Consider the following 14,439-nt stretch of genomic DNA (forward strand, 5'->3'; position numbering starts at 1 on the left):
ACTGATCATAACACGGCATTTCTAATATATCTAATCAATAAAGCAATTTACAACTAGTCTTTTGTCCACCATATTGTTTAACACGAAACAATCTGTCTTTATCTACAGGATAACTTACACGCTATCTGTACATTTAAACAACTATAATTATGCAAACTTAACAATTTAGATCTGTAACAGAACATGATGTTCAGAGGGTTAAAATATTACATCTCAACCACAGGAAAAGATTCATTAAATTATGTACATATATACATACATTAATCAACTGCGGTTTGATTCAAAAATGCTGCTTCTAAAAATAAGTTTTAATGATCATTCATGTGTTGAATTAATTTGGGTCTATGCTATGCCAGACACTGTGAATAACTGATGTTTCAATTAATAAATAGTTTGTTTGCAGTTTGTGGGTAGTTTTAAATGGGGTTTGGGTGTATTTTTTTTTACTTCCCAACCCCTTAATTCAGTAATGAAAATCAAATTCAAATCTATTATTGCTGGAGAGGCTTCAACAATTGGTTATTTCCATGAGTCTGTCTGGAAATGCAAAACAAATTATATATTTGGCCTCTTCTTATTTTCATTAGTCACACGCTGACAAATTGGGTCACACAATTCTTGAAAATTTCAGTGGGAAATATGGCAGTTTAATACTTTTAATTACATTTTACGTTGAAACCGCCTGTGCCTTTCAAATTGGGATTTTTTTTCCGGAAAATACAAAAACCGCGCCAAAAGAGTTGACTTAATAGCAAATATACCCATTTTGATTTTTATTTATACATACACTGTATTTACGATGGTCTTGTCAAGATCCTTTTTCTTTCAAGAAATACATTTCTTTTTTTCATTCATGAAAAGGTTGTTACCCAAATTGGAAGCATTCAATAATGAATTTGAAGAGAAAAAAAACAGGGGCCTTTTAGGTAATGAAAAAATACCCCACTAAAAACACAGCTTTAGGCTTACTACTAGTATATATATATACGTATATTGTAGAAATGTTCATTTTTTCACAATCATATTCCCTGCTTTTGGCACTGATGATAATTATCCACATTTTGTTTATGGAAGATATGACATGAGTGGTATGACCATACATGTGATAACGTCCCGGACGTCCGGGATTGTCCTGGAAATCGTATCTCTGTCACGGAGTCACGGAGGGTGCATGTTTGTCCCGGAAAGTCATAAAAAAAACGAAAAAAAAAAAAAATCTCAGAATCGGAATCGATTATCTTAATTTTACCAATGTAAGTCAGCTATTTTGCCTGTCCGGGACACTGGTCGTAAAACACAGGACATGTTGACACTAATCCGTTAATTGGTACGTGTGTTGTCGAGGTCATCGTCAATCACCCGATAATTGATCTATCGGCCTATTGTTGTGCTTAACGAGTGGGGGAGGGTTCTTGTATACAAATTCATTGTTTTCATATGGATTTGTTTGGTCTTATGAATGATAGCTTTTAATCGATGAATTGATATTTTTCACACATTTTACCAACAAACGAGCATGAAGGTAAGTTCAAAGAAAGTGACAAAATGAGTAAAAAAAACAAAATTAAAACACGGAAAACATCCCATATTCCTTTCAAATTTCAAAGTCGATACGTCGTTATACTTTTAACAACTTATGCGTCCATAAGGAATTTTAGTGTTTTGACCTTTTTTCCGAACTATCGTGTGTATTTTTACGCCGAAATAAAACTGACGATATGGGGTTTACAGGTGGTTATATAGAGTGCTTTATACAGCCGATTGTTGACACGTCTCTATCAAAATTATATGCATCTCCAAACGGAAAAAAGCTCATCGACTGGAAAATCTTCTTTATCGTCTGAAAAATATTGTGTGTCATAAATTGCAAACGTTTTAAATGTGATGAAAAAATAAATATTTTGTAACGCATGTTCTCAAAAGCGCGGGAAAACAGGTGCCCGTATAGTTGTTTATTTCCTGTTTTGATGAAACCGAAAGTAGACTGCATATCCTCCTGGTTAGCACTTCATTTAAAGCCTGGGAAAATATCTGGTGGTTTTATTTTTTCAAGAAAATGCAGAAAAAAAAACAACCATGTCAAGTAAAAAAATACGTCTTGGCAGTCAAAATAGGTACATTTTCCCGACGTTAAAAACGACTAAAATAGCCCCAGATTTGCTATAGAATGCACCCGAGACGTTCCCCATTTAAAAAAAATTGGGACCCCCCTAGTGTGCGTTGACATTACGATGGGTGTCCCGGAATCGACCCAAGAAATTATCACATGTATGGGTATGACAAATTAATCAAAATTGTTTTCTAAATGTGAAAAAAATGAGCCTTGATAAATGAGATTAATTAAAAATTGTATTCAATGACCCAGATGAGATGTGATTTATTGATAGCCTTCTTATATCATAAATATTTGTTAAAACAGATTAAATACAAATAAGTTTTGATACATTTGAATGCTTGTTATTGAACGTTGTCCTTGACAGCATGGAGTGAAAAATATACTTTATCCACTTCCTCCATGATTGAATTTAAATGCTCAGATTGAAGCAGTCGTGTATAATTTCAATTATTCAGGTTGTGGGTGTTGTATTTATCACTGCTTTGATTTTGTCGTGGCGCAAACTTAAAGATATTCATGGTTAACCATGCATAGCTAAGGAATTCTTGATAATTGTGAAGGTCGCAATAACACGATCATATTGGAATTACATTAAAAACCAAAGGGAAAATGGTACTGTTCCTACTGTATATATTGTAGATAGCCATGTCACATTTTTTAGAAGACCACATTCTTACACCCATATACATTCAATGGCTGTAAGAATATTAATGTCTGTTAAGAAATATATAACCCATATGGCTGATATCAAAGGGGGTTGTCTGATATGATCTATTTTGTCTTTCTAATTAGTCTGTAGCCCATATAAACAGCAGCTTTAGATTCTTTGATGAGTTTTTATTTGGCGACTCTACGCGTCCATATCCCACTTGTTGATTTCCTAGCCCAGAATGACAGATCCCAGCACTAAGTATATTGAGCGGAAAGATAACCGGCACCTGCTAGATTGTACCAAAATTGGGATGCTTTGTTGACAGAAGTCGATCTTAATTTGACTATTATTTGTGTTTCATAAAACTCTGTAAGTGTAATAAGAGAAAGGTGTTGGCAAAATTTATGTTCAACTCATTTTCCAGGCTAAGGTGCTATTTGGATACAGAGATTTATAAAGCCAAGGTCATAGCAAATATCAATGTAGACCAGAGACAAACGTCAGGTAATGATTCTTTGACATTTGTGCTGGTAATTTAGTGGTACGAACAATTTGGCTACGAATCGATACATCAGATAGAAAAAGATTCCCATACAAACAATACAATATGTAAAAATTATGAGCTTACGTTTGATAGCGAATTATAATGTGTAAAAAGCTTACTCAAAAATAGGTCACTATGTCAAAATCATCCTTAATCCAAAATAACATAAACAATAACAATTTCGCCAACAAACACATCAAGGGAGGTGATTCGTAATTCGAAAGGCTACGAACTACTCTAATGATTACGTTATACTAATTTCTTCTTAGTACCTCACCAACTGGAGTTCCTTCCCCGTTTGCAATATCAATACGTCGGAAACCTACTACCAGGCATTAACACAAAGTCAGTAAAAGATGTATTTTTAAATGTATTCTTACAAAGCATTTTTTTTTCAATTATAAGTAATGGAATTGTCATAGAATATTGCGATCATTCCAGTGGCGGATTCGGAGACATTCGACAGCTTAAATGTTTAAAGAGAACAAGTTGGAACTCACGAGGGTCAACACCGCTCCCCTCCCCGCTATGCATAATTATACGACTATATTATCTAGCGATAGTGTGCCCCTCCCAACATTTAATGTAGTCTTTCAATTGTTTATAAACGGTCCGCCTCTGGTCCTTTCTATGATAAAGGCAGCCTAGTGCCTTTGAATGTATTACCCGGAATGGGTTCCCGATTTTTTTCTATATTAATATGTGTATATATCACATTTTCAATCAACTGACTCTCTTACTTAATAAAATTGTCTCTCAGATAGCGAATATTAGACACTCGAACGGCAGCTGAAATGAACTAAGATGCATGCATTGTATGTCAGTATACAAGATGGACGAGACTGAGAATACTGAGTCAGCAGTCGAGTGGTTTAACACTGGACCATAGAGCCACTCTTGTCTCTAGGTCCAGTTCTTCATAGTGAACAAGGGTAAAACAAGGGAAATACTAAATGAACAGAAGGGGCGGACCCAGCCGGTTGTTCGGTTTGCGCAGTGGTGTTAGCGAAATTGTCAAGGCGTTTGGCATCGGAGTATGTGAGATTTGTGTGTTTTTATAATTCGGGTACTCCGGCTCACCCAAGACACAAGCTAACTCTCTAGCGCAACATCGTTTCCACAAGAGTGACTAAGCATATCGGATCACCTAATAACCCCGTAACGTATATATCACGCCGACAACATTTGTAATATTATAAGTTATGCACCAGTCAATTGTAACCACGGCTCCCCCAGGTCCGGGGAATAGCGGGGACTTTGACTTTCGGTCAAGCCAAGCCCGGGTAAAATCTCCGCCCTGCGGGGAGATACTGATGGTAAAATCCCCCCCCCCGCACCCCAGGGACCCTAGGTAAGGCCCATTCCCCGCTTTTTTGACGCGAAAACAAAACCACCGCATGCACTGCGGGGCCACATGGAAGGTAAAACCACGGCCCATTTCCCCGGCTATCCCCGGTATACCCCCGGACCTTGGGGGGGGGGCGTGGTTGCAATTGACTGGTGCATTACGACGTTAGCAGGCCAACCGATATTGGATATACGGGGCACAGGAAAATTTATGGGATGAGAGCGAAGCTCGAAACAGAATATGGTTTCCTGCGTCCCGTATATCCCATATCGGGTCACCTACTGACCCCGTAACATAAATATCAGGTCGACAACCTGTTTACATTGGTTTATTTATTGGAAATGTTTCATTTATTCATAGGAATCGGAAAACAGACGCCATTTTGGTACGATACTTAGATTAGTGACCCAAAATGGAAAAATATGGAGCCACCGCCGCGACGGTGAATAGTCCAAGACCTATTGCTTTGAATCATTCATGTTGGAGGCACGTGATATACGACTTTGTAGTAGTATTTAGTGAGTCCAACCACGGACCTATAAATGGTTTATAGGTCCATGGTCCAACGTAAATTATTTTTACGGAAATGTAAGTAAAGGACAATAATACAAAATACCCAAAGAATCCGCCATGTTGTTCCGCACTTAACACATATATATTGGCTTTCATAAACACGTCATAATTTATGAATATGGGTACTGCATACACAGGACGAACTATTCGATAATTGGAATAATAGCAGGAGACACTGTTCAAAAGCAGGCTTCCAAAGTATTTAAAGTTTGTTTGGCTATCATTGTATTCATTGAAAAACAAAAATGTTACCATAAAAAACACATTTTATTGCTTATATTTATACAGGCATAATACAGTATAAAAGGCGAAAAAATGCACCGTCCGCTGACTCAATATATTTAAAGCAAACTGTCTCCAATGTTAAAAATAATGCACATTTACTGTACATACAAATAAAATACATGTAATTGTAAAAAAATACAACATTAGTTCACGATACTGTTTTAAGCAGTTATACTTCATACAATGAGCACTTGGCAATAATTGTACACAATATACAACATGACATACGAATTACATATTATCATTGATATGGTTGCATTTATAATAATAATCTCATACTGGCTCTAAGCGGTTCAACTACCACGCTCTCAATAAATCAACATGATATGTCTCGCATCACCGGACTTTTGGTCCGAAGTCAGAAACCACGATTTAAAAAAAAACAGTATTGCACTAACAAAAATGACTCCATGACCCAATGACCCATTTGCGCCCAAATTAAACTTTGAGACAAAATATCACGCGGCATTATTGTTATGATTGAATATTTTCTCAATAAAGCAACTTAATCGATATGTTTCGCATCATCGGATTTTGTGTCCATACTCGGAAGCCTCGAATTGTAAAAAACAATGTAGCATTAAGAATAAAATGAACAAAAATGACACGATGACCCAATAACTAATTTCCGCCAAAAATCAGCTTTGAGCCAGAACTTGCATGATGCGACACACTTGTTATGGCATTTCAACGTTGAACACTCTTGAGAACTTAAGTTACACTCTGTCAGTTTCTCGGCCGTATACATGTGGATGGTACGTCTGTGGTTCATTTAACGACACTTGTTTTCGTATTTGTCGGCTGGTAGGTTTAAATCGTCCATATGACGCCGATGACGCACTCCTTTGCACGTGCGCGTCTTCTGCGTGCGTCCGGCCACGTTGAAGTTCAGGGGATGCTTGGACGATACGTATTGTACTTGATGAACTTTGGCGCGAAACATTACTAGTACTGCGTTGTGAAGTTAATGAACTGTTTATAATTTTACTGGTTGAACGAAATCTACTGGATGAGCGGATACTGTCAAATTGATTATCGATACTTGCGCTTGATTGTAAGTCGGCTGTCCCTGAATTAGAATCCAAACTGTCAAGGTTTTCCGAATCCTTTCGTAGCCAAACATTATTGGGATCATTGTCGTTTGCGACGCCAGCCATTTCTTGACTCGGCTTAATGTCACGTTTGTAAATTTTAGAACTAGTTTGTATTCTTTTACCACTATTTAGCTCTTCTTCAAACACAGAATCCGACCCTCGCTTGCTAGAATTAATTTTACGGACGTTGATTGGCTGATATCGCCACGAAAGTGACCGCTCCGTCCGTTTGCTGTTTTTCCGTCCACCACTCGAGATCTGTAGACTGACGCTCTCATAACCATGGGAGGATATGGCGTCGTGAATTCCGTTTGCCATCAACGGTTTGCCGACGAGATATCCGACGGTAGAGCCGACGAAGACGGCGACAAGAAGCCAAATATTCATGGTCATCACGCACAACATGAGGAAATAGGCGAACGAGACGCGCATCGTGTAAATAATGGTCTGGCCAAGTTTCTCCCCGCAGGAAATCGTCGGGGCGCCGAAGCACTCCGAGCTGAAAAACACATAGAAATACACATGTAAAATATTAGCATGACGTTGTTTTTAATGTTTTAAGACATAAAAAAGAGACTTAATTGTTATAGGAGAATACGACACATGTGTATATACAGACGTTTTTTTAACAAAGGTTATGCGATAAACGTTGACCCAATTGAAACACTTTTATTAGCTAAATGTGGCAACAATTCGAGACTGTTGAAATTCGGGTAGAAACCAATAATGACGTCCAACATGAGGAGCCATGACGATATCTAACCCTACACCACAACTAAGAGTGGTGGACACAATTATGACCAATTGGAAGACACTCGGCAGTATGACCAATTGGAACAAACTCGACTTCACCCAAAGATGTATATCCGAACATGCCGGAGATAGCCGAGTAGTTACGGTTGGACTTATGGCAAGACCAACACGCTTATGATGGTCCATCCTCTTTTATTTACCCTGAGTACTGCAAGCGAGACAGCCGCTGGGGGTGGAGCAGGTACTCGCGCAAACACTCATACGTGAGGGCCGCCGCCACCGCCGCCAACATCGCACCCGTCAGGCCTGCAGAGAGAACACATGTGGTTAGTCACCGGAATGGTTTAATTACTAGTATTACAATAGCGTGCATCAAGGAAATCAAAAGTCAGGGCCACCGCCGTCGCTGCCAATATCCAATATACTTCTTTGATATGCAAAATGTGGGCTTTTGTTTAGTTTAACAAGCAAATTCGTTTAAATTGATATCCCCCGCCTGATTAGACAAAGTAGATGGAGCAGAATGCAAGATATAAGTGTTGTTGAAATATTCAAACCGAACATGCAGTTAGGCTGCAGAGTGACTTATGAACATTGGGTATGAGTTATAAGCTTGTTTGCTATTGTTTGAAATAATATTTAGAGTATATAGAGCATTTAGAATTGACCAAGTACCTTTAGTGTATGACCTACGTTACCCAGCTTTAAGGACGGAAGGACTGATGGACGGACGGACGGACAGATAACGCCAGAAGAACAGAACAGAACAGAATTTATTACACGTAAACTATACAGTTTTTTGTGTTTCATATACATAATAAATATATTACAATTACAATTATACAGTGTAGTGTGAACTATTAAATAAATATTATAATCAACTTTTTTTGAAGGATGAACTGAAATTGTAAATCACAAATCTACCAAACTAAAATGTATACAGAACAGAACATATTCTATAACACGTAAATTTAACAGTATGTGTGTTATGGTTACATATAAACATATCAGCATTACAACTAAACTAAGCTGATAGCGACTGGTATTATTGACATACAAAGGATGAACTGAAAAAAAAGTGTTATTGCAATCATCATAAGTTAGTACAAGCTTTTTATTTGACATTTGTATATGAATACATGTTGGAACAATCATTTTCAATATATAATTGAATACAGACGACAATAGAATTAAATATCATAACTTAAAGGTAAAACGTGATTTAAATATTCTAAATGATAATGTAAAAAAATAAAAAAAAACTACTTATTACGATGAAAAATTAATGATATGGTTTATATATTCATTAATAATGTATTACGAATCTTAAATGCTTCCGATACATATTTACCTAACATTAATGCTTCAGATTTATTTTGTGTATTTAACAGCTGAACAAGTTTAAACATACTAGGTCTAACTCTGTAATAACGTTTAATATAATTTTGTCTTAACATAACAAATAATGAACACTTAAACATAATGTGATACTCATCTTCTAATTCATTAGAATCACATAATTGACAATGACGCAAGTTTCTTTCCAGTCTATCATATCTACCAGTATGTATTCTTAGATTATGGGAACAGATACGTAATTTTGTAATAGCAATTCTCAGGCTTCTTGACGCGATATTTACTAAATAATATTCAAATTCAAATGAGGTTTTTAGTTCTCTATACAAAGTTAAAATACCATTTTCGTTGACATTTCGTTGCCATTGCTGTAAATATTCGTCTATAAGACATTGTTTAAAAATACAAATAAAATGGTTTTCGTTTATCTGTGAATCATCACACCATACATAATAAAATCCATATCGTGTAAGAAGGATCTTCACATTACTAAACCAGTTTGACTTATCATTATCAATATCTAACATAGCATCTTCAATGACCGATTGAATAAATATATTATCGCTTTTCTTAAGTTTAAACCAGTATTTTAAAATCCGTATGTATCTATTAATATGTAACGGGTATCTACCCAATTCACCATATATAGCAGCGTTGGATGTTGTTTGTCTAACCCCAAGTATAGTTTTGCAAAACTTCAAATGTATCCTCTCCAACTGTGCAGATTTTGTAAATCCCCATATTTCACAACCATATGTAATAATAGATGAAACGAAGGCATCAAATAACTGCAGTGCTAGCCTTGGTTTACATTCATACCTTTTTAAATTAGACAACAACGTGTTCATTGCTTTTAAACCTTTACCGTACAGTGTTTGGGTATTAAGATTAAAATTACAAGTATAATTCAACGTAACGCCTAAATAGTTAAAATCGTTAACAATCTCCACATTTTCATTTCCATATATCCAAGTCTCATTTCGTTTTGTACCACCCCTTTTGCGAAATACCACAATTTTTGTCTTAGCTATGTTTACCTCTAAACCCCAAGTAGTACAGTAATTATGTAATCTATCTAGTGACATTTGTAAATCTTCTGGGGTTTCACCCAGTACGACCATATCATCGGCATATAGTAATAAAATTAAACATATATCCTGCAAAGCTAACCCACAATCATTTCTATTTTGTAAATATAATTCCAAGTCTTCAACGAATAGAGAAAACATTATTGGGGAGATTATCTCCCCTTGCCTGACATTATCCAACTTCCAAAACCATCGGTACGGCGGTGGGTAATAATGCACCGAATACCTTCTTTAATACCGCCCCTTTTCAGTTCTTGTTTTAACGCTTATTTTGAAGTCAACTGTTGAGTTGCTTGGGCCAGGTACTTTAAATAACTGCAATATATGGGTATGGGGTTAGACCATTAACGGGTAGATTACAAGGTCGGGGGACCTCATGGGTCACCGGAGAAAGATTACACCAACGATATCAGTTTCAATAGGTTAGAATGTAGTTTTATCTAATTTTGACGAACATTTGAAATAAAAATAAGAATCAAGTATGTTTTTAAAAGTTACCTCAAAAGTTCAATTTATACACTAAACGGAGTTTGTTATTTAGGTATGCACTCAATTTTGATTTTTGTATACGAGCCTAAAAAGGCTAAACGCGAAAAAATATATACTTATATACTCAGTCATCAATGTTGCATTTAAACATTAAATAAAAAGATAGAATTTCTTAGTTAGAAACATTTCGACAAAGAATTTCGACAGAAAACAGAAAAGAATAAAAATGTATTTTTAAAACTTTGCCCTAAAATTTCATCATCATCATCATCATCATCATCATCATCATCATCATCATCATCATCATCATCATCATCATCACCACCAACCACCACCACCACCACCATCATCATCATCATCATCATCATCATCATCATCATCATCACCAACCATCATCATCATCATCATCATCATCACCACCAAACATCATCATCATAATCATCGTCGTCGTCAACTAAATTATCTATTTTTAGGTACGAAATGCAAGTTCAGGGGCTGCATCTTTACACATTACATGTAAAAGTTCATCTCTTATGTCCAGGTATAACTACCCTTTTTAATTGTGTTTTCCGTTGTGTTTTCCGTCATCTTTTATTATTTCATATCATAGTTATTTGCGTAAACAGGTTTTATCAGTTATCGCATATATGTATATCTGATCAAGGCACGTTTCTTACCGTCGGTCCGCTATTTCAAGTTGATGTTTCTTAGCAGTTTTTGTTATCTATTTTAAAACTTTAATGATTAATTTAAGCAATTCTCATTCGATATCATCGTCGGCAAGCACAGAACTTTATTCCGTTATACTTTATGAATAGCGTGGTAGTTGGTCGGTCGGGGGTATCTGACGATGATTTGAAATTAGCGAGTTAAACTTTAAATTTAACTTTTAATGATTAGCTTTAATTCTGGATACGGTATTTTCCCGTATATTTTTCGATAAGACAATCCCAATACAGATTAAAATACATATCGGTTACATGAAAAATACCTCATATAGATACAGGACTGTGGTTAAACCAAAAGAAACGTTTGGTAAATTGATGTAACGAAATAAGGCTTACCGTAGACGGAGTTTGTTACCCATAGCGGTGACACCAAACTTGCGGAAGTGTTGAATGACAAAAACTGAAATGGAATGAAATGTCAAGTCTTTATTAATACTATGACACACGCCATTTTCATTGTATGGGATAAATAACAGGTCTTAAGTTACTTATAAGTCAAGCGATTTATAGAAGTTGACGGAGACCCAGTCGCCAATTTCTTGTTCAAGTTCAACGGTGTAACCTTTTTCATTAAGCCAAATTTTATGTGTGACATAATCTTGATTTTCCCTTGGAGTAGGAGTATAATTGATCCCAGATTTTCTTTAATATACAAATAGTTCGTGGTTATCATGATGATAGTTTCCTTATAAAGTTCAATAACTCTGAAAAAATAACATATTTTTAATACACACATTATACCAACTTATTAAATAGTGAGCTCAACTTAATCCTGATTTAAGGGACTTTCAGGTATTTCCAGAAATTGGGGCCAAGATGTTTTATTTTTTTTGTGTTTAGTGCAATCATTCCCTTGTCCACTGGCTTTATCCACTGAAACAATTTATTGACCGGGGCCAATGTTAGGCAGCGATCGAACTCAGACAGGTGGGGTCCGCTCCAGTTATGTTTCCACAACGACGCACTATTCATTAGTCAATTTATAGGATGAAACCCCAATCTGGGTAAGCTTTATCCAGGGGCTTTGTATGAAGTACATGGGTCTGAATGACGGTATACGAACCGGAAAATTTGGCATTGTGGCGTGCTACACAGATTGTCAATTGTCACGAAAATGAATTGGTTTTCGGTCCGCAAGGGGGCGTTGGGGGAGGGGGCGGCTTCACCCTTTATTGTAAATGCACCTTTTTGAAGGATCTTCATTCCGTTTTACCTGAGAATGCGGTTGGTGCTCAGCGGCGTCCTTGATGCTGTAGTTGGTCCCCATACCCGCCAGTTCCCCTCAACAGACAGCTAGCTTGATCTTGGCAAGACTCGTCATCAACTATGTTTACTGTGAAAACATGATAATATGTATGACATAGGATGTTGAACCCTGAGTGACTAGGGGTATCATTTAAGAAGTTAATATACACATCATGTACATCGAGAAATTAAAAGCACTACACGCGTACGGGTATTTGAATTTAATCATTTATAGATTTTCAATTGAATTAATTTCATAATTATACATACATTCGTATATCAATATTTGTATAAATTAGCACTCCATTCATGTTATCACACAATACTCCTAATAGTCGAGATTTGGTTTTACGAGTTTTTATATGGCAAACATCTCACCTCCCCCTAAAACACGTCTAGTTATGTATCTACTAAATATGGAATGTACATGTACATCATCTGGTGCGATACTTATAAGAATATGCAAATACATGTCCTCACACATATTCTTATGTGTGTTTATCTAAGATAACGCTATGTTTAAGACATCTTAAAAAAGCTTGGTTAATCTGGTATGATAAACATCACGGTGTCGGGTTTATTGCATTGGAGAGTTATGTTGACAAGTAAAATTGCCATTATATTATACATGCCTGAACAACCTATAGTTCAATATAAGCTTTATCCGTATTGATCTATAACATGTGACAAGTATATAATGGGATTAGATTTTGCAAATCAATGACTAACCAAAGGTCAAAGAAGGCAAGGTTTTCGCCTATGTGGTTTATGGGTAGGAAATGTGTCATTTAGGCCACCAGGTACAAGCATCTTCGCCAAAGGTTAAGAATTTTCACTTTATTTCAGAGAGGAGAAGCCTTAGACAGAGCGATAGGTAAAACAATGATAGATTTTATACATGTATAAGATGTTGTAACAATTATCAGCTGCCTCATATTTTCCCCTTATAACCAGAACCAGGTTTATTTAACAGGCTGTTACGAATATGACATGTTAATGAGCCGAGTCAGAACCCGTAACGTATATTTATACTTTATATTAATTGTCAGCTTCAAATACATACATAAATTAGCATTCAGTTATCAATTGAAAAGATATGCAAAAGTACAACAGGGTGTATATACAAAACTGAGCTTACCTGCTATATTTGGTATTTTATTCCTTTAAATATCCTAGGTTTTGAAATATTCGATTTGTTTATATACGATTCACAGTGCGAACTTTTAGCCTGAAGTGCTTAACTTCCATCTACCATCTAAAGAATGTAGTAAGGTATGAAACGATTTCGCGATGGCTTTATTGTCAGCGATACGCTAAATTTCCTGTTTCATGGTGTGGTCTTATATCCTATAACCTGAAAGCTGCAATACACGCTACGAGTGACACACGCTTGGTGATATAAAACGCAGGTGACCCGACAGATGTGATTTTGAAATTTAATAAGATGCAGGAACATTAAAGCATTTTAGTTCTCCACAATATCGATTAGAACTAACGGAAGATGATTAAACGCTTTTAATTTCATTATTGGTATCCCAAGTTGTATTGATCAATGTCATGAGCGATACACCCAAAAAGATCGCACGAATGTTATTTTTGTCTCCTTTACCTCATTAGCAGCCACTGTCGAGAACTTTGCTTAATTATTCATTATTGTAATTGACTTGAACACTAGCCAGTCTGTTTTTCTTAGGGCTTATCCACTCTCCAGCTTTGTTTTTATCCTGGTTTTGAAAATGAAAACAGATTCATTGCACATTATAACTTGTAATTTCTATTTATCAAGACAGATCTCGCTGAATATCTTTAATCTTTCTCACAGAAATACCTAAATTTACACTTGCACTTAAATTTATTACTTAACTTTCGTGAAATAATTTGTATTGCACATAATAACAGCTACACACTTAAACGTCTACAATACTAAAACACATTGTGAAAGAGAAAACCGACAAATATAAGAGGCCGCCGAGGTCTCCACCTCGTCAGAATGCTTATAAGCCCCGTATCTCAAGCCACTTGAGAGGACTATTATCCAAGTATATAAACATCGCCTCTGTTCTTTATCAAGACGTTCACTGGTCAGTATCCATCACGTCCGCCTTTTAAAGACATGTTACACTAATCTGTCTGACTGCTTTTTATGGTAGAGCGTTCGCTTCGGGTAC

General features: G+C 36.2%; 2 protein-coding genes across 2 annotated transcripts in view; both read right to left on the reverse strand.

Annotated features, from left to right (window-relative positions):
- Positions 1-3,531, reverse strand: part of LOC128213732 (uncharacterized) — a 39,079-nt gene extending 35,548 nt beyond the window's left edge. Inside the window, exon 1 of the mRNA XM_052919752.1 lies at positions 3,432-3,531. The gene's annotated coding sequence lies outside the window, so the exon portion shown is untranslated. The remainder of the gene's footprint in view (positions 1-3,431) is intronic.
- A 1,954-nt stretch (positions 3,532-5,485) lies between these two features.
- LOC128214230 (uncharacterized) lies at positions 5,486-14,112 on the reverse strand. The gene is made up of 5 exons (XM_052920589.1): positions 13,410-14,112; positions 12,240-12,359; positions 11,363-11,426; positions 7,566-7,671; positions 5,486-7,111 (listed from the first exon to the last, which is right to left on the reverse strand). The coding sequence occupies exons 2-5, from the start codon at positions 12,291-12,293 to the stop codon at positions 6,235-6,237; spliced, it is 1,101 nt and encodes a 366-aa protein (XP_052776549.1). The 5' UTR covers positions 12,294-12,359; positions 13,410-14,112; the 3' UTR covers positions 5,486-6,234.
- Between the last annotated feature and the right edge of the window lie 327 nt (positions 14,113-14,439).

Source organism: Mya arenaria, chromosome 13, assembly GCF_026914265.1.
Source record: "Mya arenaria isolate MELC-2E11 chromosome 13, ASM2691426v1".
In the NCBI taxonomy this organism is placed as follows: Eukaryota; Metazoa; Mollusca; class Bivalvia; order Myida; family Myidae; genus Mya; species Mya arenaria.

What these genes read in the sequence shown, in the direction of transcription:
- LOC128214230 (XM_052920589.1), bottom strand. Translation starts at nt 12,293, where the DNA reads ATGGGGACCAACTACAGCATCAAGGACGCCGCTGAGCACCAACCGCAT. An exon ending in AGCACCAACCGCATTCTCAG is followed by an intron (nt 11,427 to 12,239) that starts GTAAAACGGAAT and finishes ATTCCATTTCAG; the next exon opens with TTTTTGTCATTCAACACTTC. An exon ending in TCTCGCTTGCAGTACTCAGG is followed by an intron (nt 7,112 to 7,565) that starts GTAAATAAAAGA and finishes TGTGTTTTTCAG; the next exon opens with CTCGGAGTGCTTCGGCGCCC.